We start from the raw sequence: 11,310 nt of genomic DNA, 5'->3' as shown, positions 1-11,310 counted from the left end.
TTTCTATTTCTTCTAGTGGAGCCCCAACATTTGTAAGGTGATTTTCAAGATAAAGACTCTTGATTAAAGGTAAAAATTGATAAAAAAAAAAATAGCTTCACAAATACCAAGCTTGCGCATTGGTGAAAAGATTGAATTGTGAGGTAGAATTCTTGGCCATGTTGCTCTAATACCATAAGAAGTTTGAAGAATATTTTATACAAGAAAATGAAATTATAGTAGCCCCTCATTAGATTAGCATTGATTTGTAGAAAATGAAATTAATTAGAAAATATATAATTATGATTAGCACATAATTATATATTTTTATTGAGTAAATAAACTTTATTTAAATAAAATTAATGCATGGGATTCTTTAATTAAAAAATATATCAATTCCATAAAATATTATTTTAAAGACACCATCTTTATATCAGAGGCTCCATAAAGGTAAGGCAAGCTTTTCTTTGAAATAAAATATATCAATAAAAAATACTTGAAAGTCAAAAAATTCCACAAACTTGGTGGGGGTTGGTGAAAAATTCCAAAAAATACTTGAAGTGGGTGAAAAAAGAATTAATAGAAGTGATGGGGGTTGGTGACTTACTTGGTGTTGTGCTTCTATATGAATGAGTGATTCCCACCTGGAACTCGCCATTCCAAGTTTCTGAAGTCTCTCTCTTCTCTGCCCACCCAGCACCTATCTCTCTGTCCTTGGTCTGTATCATTTTAACTTAATTTTACTGCAAAGAAAATCTTGTCTTACCTTTCTGGTGATTTCATGATCAGCAGGTGTTTTCGGAAGGGAGACGCACATATTTGTAAACTTAGATATACATAGAGATATATCTCGTCTGTTTGGTGCGTTAGAAAATGTGGAGGCTCAAGGTTGCAGATGGAGGCCATGATCCCTACATCTACAGCACCAACAACTTCGTGGGAAGACAGATATGGGAGTTTGATCCTGACTATGGAACCACAGAAGAGCGAGCTGAGGTCGAAGCAGCTCGTGAGAATTTCTGGAAAAACCGGTTTCAGGTTAAGCCCAGGAGCGACCTCCTTTGGCGGATGCAGGTGGTTTGATCCCATCTATCTCTAGTCTTGATATCACAACAGATATATATCTGTCATCTGCATCCTAGATTCCCGTTTTTAAATGAACGTACATGTCTTCCATTCATACATACTTCTTTTTTTACGTAGTCTAGCTACATAGCTAGCTTTCTTATTTAATTCGTTTCCATATGTTTGATTACTCTCTCTCTCTCTCTCTCTCTAACACCCTCCCGCTCCCTCGTACATGTGTAGCTTCTATTTTCGGGCTTACATGTGAACTTAATAAATTGGGAAAAAAAACATGTATTGATACCACTTGGCTTCATCAATCAAGGTGACGGGCCACCATATGAGGCTCACCTCCCCCCTCTCTCTCTCTCTCTACCACTTGACTTCATCGATCAAGGTGACCATAGCGGGCCACCATATGTGAGCCTCCCACCTCTCTCTCTCTCTACCACTTGACTTCATCGATCAAGGTGACCATAGTGGGCCACCATATGTGAGCCTCCCACCTCTCTCTCTCTCTCTACCACTTGACTTCATAGATCAAGGTGACCATGGTGGGCCACCATATGAGGCTCACCTCCCACCTCTCTCTCTCTCTCTAACACCCTCCCTCTCCCTCATACATGCCTAGCTTCTATTTTCGGGCTTACACGTGAACTTAATGAATTGGGAAAAAAAAACATGTATTGATACCACTTGACTTCATCAAACAAGGTGACCATAGTGGCCACCATATGAGGCTCACCTCCCACCAAATGAGGTTAAGATATCATAAAGTTAAAAAAAAAATATATATATATATTGGGAATACTACTATTGGGTGATTTTGGGCCTTTTCACCCCAAAAATTAACTTAAAGGGTGACATTTTCCCTCACACTGATAAGGAGTCACCCCATTCCTTCTATAAGAGATATGGGAAAACCCAATAATATTCCCCTCATACACCAAGCCCTAGGTTAAGAGACCATTGACCAAATTGTCGGATAATGAGAGGTGAGACCAATTCCAAAACCAAGTTTTGATATCATATTGAACAACTAATTTCCTAAAAGGTTGAGTTTGTAGGATTTGAACCCAAAATATATATTATGTGCTTTAACAATTGTGAGCTCTATCTTGATTCTCTTAGCATGGAACAATTGTATAAATAGATGCTTACTATTGAGGTTAATTTACCTTTTCTTTTAAACTTGTTCTTTACTAACTCCCATTTCATTTGGCCCAAAAAAAAAAAAAAAACTGTAGTTTTTGAGAGAGAAAAATTTCAAACAAACAATTTGGAATTTTTTATTATGATCTAGACATATTGAAGATGTTCTCCATTTTTTATTTTGATGAAATAACAATTTTAGGTTTTTATTTAAGATTTATTTTGTAAATACCCTTGTTCTGCCTTGTTGATGATAGTCAATATGTTGTTTATAATTCGATCCCCTTTATGCATGCTTTTGAGCTCCTTCGATTATTGATTTACATTGTTAACATATTATACACATTATCTGAACCTTTCTTTGGATTGGAATTCCTTATTTGACATTTTATATAGATTAATTTTTGTGAGTGAATACTTGTTAGCCAATTTTGAATTTTTAAGCATGTTTATTGTATTTTGTTTCATCTTGTTCATACCTTATCTTCTCTTTATTTCATGATTTGAGATATGCATATGTTGTATCTATTGTGAAGTCTTACCTATGATTTTATATATGTTATTATTATTACTTATGAACTAAACCTCAGTGATTTTATGAAAGTGCTTCGCTAGCTATCAAGGTACACTTCCTCTCTTTTTCCTTTGTTTGATTCTTTGGGTATGCATGTATTGTTTTGAATGCTTCCTTGATATGCTTTATTTGTTAACATTAAGTTATTTTAATAGAACACTTAGCATGATATAAGGTACGTTCCGTTCTTTCCTTGTTTATGTGCTTCTTTGAGTGTGCATGGCTTGTTTGAGTGATCTTTAATTATGCTTTCATTATTACTTTGTTATATATTTCGTGATTCTTAGCATCCATTGATTTACAAATCAATTATAGTTACCTCAATTTAATTAGTAGAGACCTTTATTTAGGGCTTAGAGTAGTGCTATCTTATGATATCTTCTCGATATGTAACTTGACCCACGGATTTGGATTTGATTTTCAAATACATATTTTTCCAAATAAAGAATCATTTTTAGAGTTTTATTTTATATTTTATTTTCCCTTGAAAAAATAAACAAAAATAAATGGTGACTCCAACTTTTTTAAAATTATTTTTTCACTAAAAAATGAGTCACGCCATCGAGTAGGAACGCTTGTGAAAAATGCAGGTCTATAAGAAACCAACTTGAAAATATTTGACTTCAATTTCCAAGAAATATTTTAGGTAGCCAAGGTCTTTAAAGCAAATCTAGAGTTGAAACTAGTGATAATCTATTGGATCATATAGCAAGGGTTGCTACTTGTTACAATAACATCATCCGCATAAACTAAGATTAAAACAAATAGAGAACTTGTATGCAAAATAAATAATGATGAGTCAGTGTTGGCATTAAAGAAACCAAGACCAAGTTGAATCAGAGCTTGTGATAAATGCTTAAACCAAACTTAAGAGGCTTGCTTTAGTCCATTTAGGGAACATTTAAGAAGACAAACGTGTGAAGGAAAATTAGGGTCATTTCCTTGAGATGGTCAATCAAGAAGACATTTTTAACCTCTAGTTGTTTATTTCGTCCTCCATACCAACCACCTAATGAGGTTGTTTAAGTTTTTATTTAAGAGTTCTAGCTTCAATATGAGTAGAATGGCTAACATGGAGAGCCAAATAACGTTTTTGTCTCAATTTTGGATAGGTGACTAGCCATGAGTGTTAATGCAAGTGGGAAGTTGTGTGGGTTGTTTTGGTGAAGGAGAGGGATATATCGTTAGGCATAGGTTGTGTTGATAGAGAAGTTGGGGCAATTGGAAGATTAATAAATAATTGGTTTATTAAATCTAGTGGAGAGTGTGAAACGGACTTTGTGAAAAGGAAAAGGTGCTTCCATGATGGAAAGTGTAGTGATAGTAACTGTAGACTATGTGTCAAGAATGATAGGAGGAGGAATTGGTATTGAAATGTTTGTCTTTTTTCAACAATTAGAGGATTGTCCTCTAATGGTAATACTTTATACAAGAAAATGAAATTATAGTAGCCCCTCATTAGATTAGCATTGATTTGTAGAAAATGAAATTAATTAGAAAATATATAATTATGATTAGCACATAATTATATATTTTTATTAAGTAAATAAACTTTATTTAAACAAAATTAATGCATGGGATTCTTTAATTAAAAAATATATCAATTCCATAAAATTTTATTGCAAAGACACCATCCTTATATCAGAGGCTCCATAAAGGTAAGACAAGCTTTTCTTTGAAATAAAATATATCAATAAAAAATACTTGAAAGTCAAAACAATTCCACAAACTTGGTGGGGGTTGGTGAAAAATTCCATAAAATACTTGAAGTGGGTGAAAAAAGAATTAATAGAAGTGATGGGGGTTGGTGACTGACTTGGTGTTGTGCTTCTATATGAATGAGTGATTCCCACCTGAAAAAACTCGCTATTCCAAGTTTCTGAAGTCTCTCTCTTCTCTGCCCACCCAGCACCTATCTCTCTGTCCTTGGTCTGTATCATTTTAACTTAATTTTACTGCAAAGAAAAGCTTGTCTTACCTTTCTGGTGATTTCATGATCAGCAGGTGTTTTCGGAAGGGAGACGCATATTTGTAAACTTAGATATACATAGAGATATATCTCGTCTGTTTGGTGCGTTAGAAAATGTGGAGGCTCAAGGTTGCAGATGGAGGCAATGATCCCTACATCTACAGCACCAACAACTTCGTGGGAAGACAGATATGGGAGTTTGATCCTGACTATGGAACCACAGAAGAGCGAGCTGAGGTCGAATCAGCTCGTGAGAATTTCTGGAAAAACCGGTTTCAGGTTAAGCCCAGCAGCGACCTCCTTTGGCGGATGCAGGTGGTTTGATCCCATCTATCTCTAGTCTTGATATCACAATAGATATTTATATGTCATCTGCATCCTAGATTCCCGTTTTTAAATGAACGTACATGTCTTCCATGCATACATACTTCTTCTTTTACGTAGTCTAGCTACATAGCTAGCTTTCTTATTTAATTCGTTTCCATATGTTTGATTACTCTCTCTCTCTCTCTCTCTCTAACACCCTCCCACTCCCTCGTACATGTGTAGCTTCTATTTTCGGGCTTACATGCGAACTTAATAAATTGGGAAAAGAAACATGTATTGATACCACTTGACTTCATCGATCAAGGTGACCATAGTGGGCCACCATATGAGGCTCACCTCCCACCTCTCTAAGGTGACTATAGTGGGCCACTATATGAGGCTCACCTCCCACCTCTCTCTCTCTCTCTACCACTTGACTTCATCGATCAAGGTGACTATAGTGGGCCACCATATGAGGCTCCCCTCCCACCTCTCTCTCTCTCTCTCTACCACTTGACTTCATAGATCAAGGTGACCATAGTGGGCCACCATATGAGGCTCACCTCCCACCTCTTTCTCTCTCTCTCTATAACACCCTTCCTCTCCGTCATACATGCCTAGCTTCTATTTTCGGGCTTACACGTGAACTTAATGAATTGGGAAAAAAAAAAAACATGTATTGATACCACTTGACTTCATCAAACAAGGTGCCCATAGTGTGCCACCATATGAGGCTCACCTCCCACCTAATGAGGTTAAGATATCATAAAGTAAAACCAAAAAAAAAAAAACAAAAAAGAGGATATATTAGGGATACTACTATTGGGTGATTTTGGGCCTTATCACCCCAAAAATTAACTTAAAGGGAGATATTTTCCCTCACACTGATAAGGAGTCACCCAATTCCTTCTATAAGAGATATGGGAAAACCTAACAATATTCCCCTCATACACCAGGCCCTAGGTTAAGAGACCATAGACCAAATTGCTGGATAATGAGAGGTGAGACCAATTCCAAAACCAAGTTTTGATATCATATTGAACAACTAATTTCCTAAAAGGTTGAGTTTGTAGGATTTGAACCCAAAATATATATTATGTGCTTTAACAATTGTGAGCTCTATCTTGATTCTCTTAGCTTGGAACAACTGTATAAATAGATGCTTACTATTGAGCTTAATTTACCTTTTCTTTTCTTTTCTTTTGAGCTGGTTGAGACACCATCAATCAGATTGTCGGACAATGAAAGGTAAGACCCATTCCAAAATCGAGCTTTGATACCATGATGAACAACTAATTTCCTAAAAGGTTAAGTTTGTAGCATTTGGACCCAAAATACATATTATGCGCTTTAACAATTGCAACTCTATCTTGATTCTCTTAGCTTCGAACAATTGTATAAATAGATGCTTACTATTGAGCTTAATTTACCTTTTCTTTTAAACTTGTTCTTCACAACTCCCATTTCATTTGGCCAAAAAAAATAAATAAATAAACTGCAGTTTTTGAGAGAGAAAAATTTCAAACAAACAATACCACAAGCGAAGGTTGGGGATGGTGAAGAAATTACATATGAGACAGCCACAACAGCAGTGAGAAGGGGTGCACATTTCTTTTTAGCTTTGCAGGCTAGTGATGGCCATTGGCCCGCTGAAAATGCTGGCCCATTGTATTTCCTTCCTCCCCTGGTGAGTCTACTCAACACCCTCTCACCCTTCTTAAAATCATGTATATGGACCATTTTAACAGCCATTCTCAATGGAATAATTTCATGGAAAATGCAGGTCATGTGTCTATACATTACAGGGCATCTTGACACTGTATTCCCTGGAGAATATCGTAAAGAAATTCTTCGCTACCTATACTGTCATCAGGTATATATATTTTGAACCTAGTCATCATCCTAACCTCATAAATGGGCTTGGAGCTTTGAAGTATGAAAATGGCTTATGTACATGGCAGAATGAAGATGGTGGGTGGGGATTGCATATTGAGGGACACAGCACAATGTTTTGTACAACACTCAGCTACATTTGTATGCGTATCCTTGGAGAAGGGCGCGATGGTGGTAGAGACAATGCTTGTGCAAGAGGGCGTAAATGGATCCTTGATCGTGGTGGAGTGACATCCATTCCCTCTTGGGGAAAGACTTGGCTTTCAGTATGGCCACTTGAAACACAAGTTCACATTCATCCTATACAATGCATTCTTGTGTGATGGACTGAATCTTATATGATATTGCTTCTTCTGTGTAGATTTTTGGCTTGTTTGACTGGTCAGGAAGCAACCCAATGCCCCCAGAGTTTTGGCTTTTCCCTTCTCGTCTTCCTATGCATCCAGGTTTGTGCTGTAGTCATCTACTCAAGTGCTTGAATTTCACATCTACTTCTGCACTTAATGCATTTTACATCCTAGGGTCTTCTTACATAAAACTTGGAATTGGTCACACGGACTCGAAATGTTTAAGCCAAAAGCTATGTAACTTCAACCTTATACAATTATAAGATCACACATGAATACTTAAAAATTCAACCTGGGGATGGTTTATTAGTCTCAAGAAATGACATTCCCATGTCTACTTTGGTCTAACTTTCATTTTCCTATCGTTGGTCGAGCTTCTTGTAATTTGAGTCCATAAATGCAGCAAAAATGTGGTGCTACAGTCGGTTGGTTTACATGCCCATGTCATACCTATATGGTAAACGATTCGTTGGCCCAATCACGCCTCTTGTTCTAGAACTGAGAGGAGAGCTCTTCCTTCAAGCATATAATGAAATCAACTGGGAAAAAGTACGACATCTTTGTGCAAAGGTAAGTTTTGATTTTGTATGGAACACTTTTCCTTTTCCGATGAATATGCTACGCATGCATGAAACACACATTCAAATATGTTTATTGCAGGAGGATCTCTACTACCCCCATCCCCTAATACAAGATCTGATGTGGGATAGTTTGTACATATGTACCGAGCCTCTTCTTACTCGTTGGCCCTTCAACAAGTTGAGACAGAAGGCTCTTGAAGTAACAATGAAACACATCCATTATGAAGATGAAAACAGTAGATACATCACTATTGCAAGTGTGGAGAAGGTATTTTTCTGCAGTGGATAACGTCTATTTAGACAATATGTCACTTCTTTAGGATCTAATATCGCTTAAGTTGAACAGGCATTGTGTATGCTCGCATGTTGGGTTGAAGATCCAAATGGGGATTATTTCAAGAAGCACCTTGCTAGGATCCCAGATTTTATATGGGTTGCAGAAGATGGAATAAAGATGCAGGTCAGAAAACAAGTTAATTCAATCACTAATCTCCCAAACAGTTGTAGGAAAATTAGATAATAACTATTCATCTTTTTCTTAAAATATTTCAAGTGTGCAACTGGTTTGAAGCTATGCTTTTATCCTTTCCTGCCTAATTGGTTTTGAAATTGTCGATTGTTGTAGACCTTTGGTAGTCAAGAGTGGGACACTGGTTTTGCCCTTCAAGCACTGCTAGCTTGCAATATGACAAATGAAATTGGACCTACACTCAAGAAAGGACATGAATTCATAAAGGAATCTCAGGTTTGTGTCTTGACTTTAACCAGAATCAACTTGGGTTTCTCATGGTTTATTTGCTTCATACTGCTTGAAATCTTGAAGGTCAAAGACAATCCTTCTGGTGACTTTAAAAGCATGTATCGCAAAATTTCACAAGGATCGTGGACATTCTCAGATCAGGATCATGGTTGGCAAGTTTCTGATTGCACTGCAGAAGGTTTGAAGGTAACTTTTTCTGTTGAAACACTTAATTGAGTCAGGGCTTGCAGATTAACTAAAGTCACTTGGTTTCTCACTGAAGTACCCTCTATTACAGTGTTGTCTCCTCTTTTCAATGATGGCTCCAGAAATTGTTGGTATGACGATGGAACCCGAACGACTATTTGATTCTGTCAACATCCTGCTTTCCCTACAGGTGAGAATCATCTTCCTTGGGCCATTTCCATGGTTGTCCCCATCATAAAGCAGGTTATAACTTCTTAGTATCAATAACCCTTGTTTTCAAAGCCACTGCAGAGTAAAAATGGTGGTTTATCAGCCTGGGAGCCTGCAGGAGCTTCAGAATGGTTGGAGGTAAATTACTTCAACTTGTTTAAGTAAGTTCAATGTTTCCGTTTTCTCTCTCTCTCTCTCTCTCTCTCTCTCTCTCTGTATTCTTTGAATCTAAATCAATGTCAATCCCTTCTCTTTTCAGCTGCTCAACCCCTCTGAAATTTTTGAAGACATTGTCATCGAGCATGAGTAAAATACTTGATAATAGACCAGCTTTTTTTTCTAACTCTACTAGCTTTTAACTTCCTTGGAGACTAACAAAACGATGATCCAGGTATGTCGAGTGCACTGCATCAGCAATTCAGGCTCTGGTTTTGTTTAAAAAGTTATACCCCCAACACAGGACGAAGGAGATAGACAATTTCATCACAAATGCTACCAAGTACATTGAAGACCAACAAATGCCTGATGGCTCATGGTATGTTTCTCAACTCCACTATTACTATTTCACTGGGGAAATATTTTTTTATATATGCAGTGCAGATCCATTTAAACAAGGAAGCTTTTCACCAGGTATGGCAATTGGGGAGTATGTTTCACCTATGGCTCATGGTTTGCACTTGGGGGCTTATCAGCTGCTGGCAGGACTTACCACAATTGTCTTGCTATTGGTAGAGCTGTTGAGTTTCTACTCAAATCACAAAGAGATGATGGTGGTTGGGGAGAGAGCTATATTTCTTGCCAAGACAAGGTAATTCTTACTTGCCACCCACTGCTCTGTTCTCTGGTAGATACATGCACAAAAACAAGTAATCCTTGTGCTTGGTGATACAGAAACTTACACCTCTTGAAGGAAACAAGTCAAATCTGGTACAAACCGGGTGGGCTCTGATGGGGCTGCTTTCTTCTGGGCAGGTCAGATTATACAGTACCACCATCAATAAGCTTAACTTGGTCTTCTACATTATTTTCACAATATGGCTTATCCCCAAACATCTGAGTCTAACCTTCCTTTATAATAGGCGGAGAGAGACCCAACACCCCTTCACAGGGCTGCAAAGCTGTTGATTAATTCCCAAATGGAAGATGGTGATTTTCCCCAACAGGTAGCTCACTTGAACATGAATGAAAAAACCAAAGGAGTGACATTTTAACATGGTTTTGGGAAATGGAAAATGATGTTCTTTTGTAGCTGACTATATATACTGGGTGGTAGTCTAACCATTTGATCATCAATTATCTATGGCAGGAAATCACTGGAGCCTTCATGAAGAACTGCATGTTACACTATGCAAATTACAGGAATATTTTTCCATTGTGGGCTCTTGCAGAGTATGTAAGTGAGTGCCATCGCCTTAAGTCTGGTTGTATTGCCATGCCAAAGAAGCATCTGTAGGAGAAAAGCTCAGATAATGTTGAGCAATGTCAAACCCTTTGAACAATGTTAAGCAAATGAAAAGTTTATCTATGTCATGGTAACATATTTTGAAGAATAGTTTGTGCAAGAGAATAAAACAATAGCATGACCTTACTAAATTCAAATAATCCAGATCTGGTCGATGATGTAAAGGCCTCCTTCTCGCAAAACTCAAATATCCGTTGATGCACTATGCCGTTGGCGTTTTCATAATAAACATTGCATCTGCATGTCACTGGTGGTACCCTCAACAACATTTATATTCAGTACTTAGCATAAGATAACAGTACAGAAGGCTTTGTAAAATATCTACCTAAGGCTCCAAGCTTGTTCACTTTTTGGTGAATATTAAAGAACCAATGCTGACAAGAGGAATTCATCCATAAACATCGAAAGGTCTTGCTTCTCTGATAAAACAAGCTTCCTGGATCAGATAAACAAGAAGCAACAAATGTCACAATAAATACAAGTAACAGATCAAAGAAGTTAAGTGAAATGTGTCTATAAGCAGTGCCTGGATCAAGCCTAGGCTAGTTTGTGGTCCCAATTTCCGAGTGGTCAACCTATACTGTTAAGATTGAGGCCTAAAAAACTCTCCATAGGGCAGCCATTTGAATACTAATTCCAATATTGTGCTGTAATTCCATCTGAAGCCATGTCCTATTTAAGTAATTTTTATTGCATGTGTCAAATACACCAAAAATTATGCTTGTTAATTTTCATTTGAAAGTGGTTTCCAAACCCATCTTTAGCTCATTTTAATGCCAAGAGCCTGCATCAGAGGTTTCCTATATATTATTGTCAAACAGCTCCT

General features: G+C 37.2%; 1 protein-coding gene across 3 annotated transcripts; it reads left to right on the top strand.

Annotated features, from left to right (window-relative positions):
• Nucleotides 1-778: 778 nt before the first annotated feature.
• Nucleotides 779-10,645, top strand: LOC117922024 (beta-amyrin synthase 1-like). Of its 3 annotated transcripts, XM_034839994.1 has the most exons (19): nt 779-1,053; nt 4,775-5,054; nt 6,547-6,732; nt 6,829-6,918; nt 7,007-7,204; nt 7,300-7,384; nt 7,689-7,855; nt 7,946-8,134; nt 8,213-8,326; nt 8,492-8,611; nt 8,690-8,812; nt 8,904-9,002; nt 9,095-9,160; nt 9,282-9,328; nt 9,414-9,557; nt 9,653-9,830; nt 9,914-9,994; nt 10,102-10,185; nt 10,329-10,645. In XM_034839994.1, the coding sequence occupies exons 2-19, from the start codon at nt 4,854-4,856 to the stop codon at nt 10,473-10,475; spliced, it is 2,319 nt and encodes a 772-aa protein (XP_034695885.1). In that variant the 5' UTR covers nt 779-1,053; nt 4,775-4,853; the 3' UTR covers nt 10,476-10,645. The 3 variants fall into 3 exon arrangements, 2 of the variants coding, with proteins under 2 accessions (XP_034695885.1, XP_034695886.1); XM_034839995.1 differs by lacking the exon at nt 779-1,053 and having other exon boundaries at nt 4,602-5,054; nt 9,104-9,160; XR_004652427.1 differs by lacking the exons at nt 779-1,053; nt 9,914-9,994; nt 10,102-10,185; nt 10,329-10,645 and having other exon boundaries at nt 4,602-5,054; nt 9,095-9,183; nt 9,653-9,724.
• Nucleotides 10,646-11,310: the final 665 nt, after the last annotated feature.

Source organism: Vitis riparia, chromosome 9 (assembly GCF_004353265.1).
Source record: "Vitis riparia cultivar Riparia Gloire de Montpellier isolate 1030 chromosome 9, EGFV_Vit.rip_1.0, whole genome shotgun sequence".
In the NCBI taxonomy this organism is placed as follows: Eukaryota; Viridiplantae; Streptophyta; class Magnoliopsida; order Vitales; family Vitaceae; genus Vitis; species Vitis riparia.
This window is presented reverse-complemented; position numbering and strand designations above follow the sequence as displayed.

Bases quoted from the DNA above. Each gene is read 5' to 3' on its own strand.
- LOC117922024 (XM_034839994.1), top strand. From the start codon at position 4,854: ATGTGGAGGCTCAAGGTTGCAGATGGAGGCAATGATCCCTACATCTAC. The intron at 7,856-7,945 runs GTAAGTTTTGAT...TGTTTATTGCAG, and splicing joins TACGACATCTTTGTGCAAAG to GAGGATCTCTACTACCCCCA. The intron at 8,813-8,903 runs GTAACTTTTTCT...CCTCTATTACAG, and splicing joins GCACTGCAGAAGGTTTGAAG to TGTTGTCTCCTCTTTTCAAT.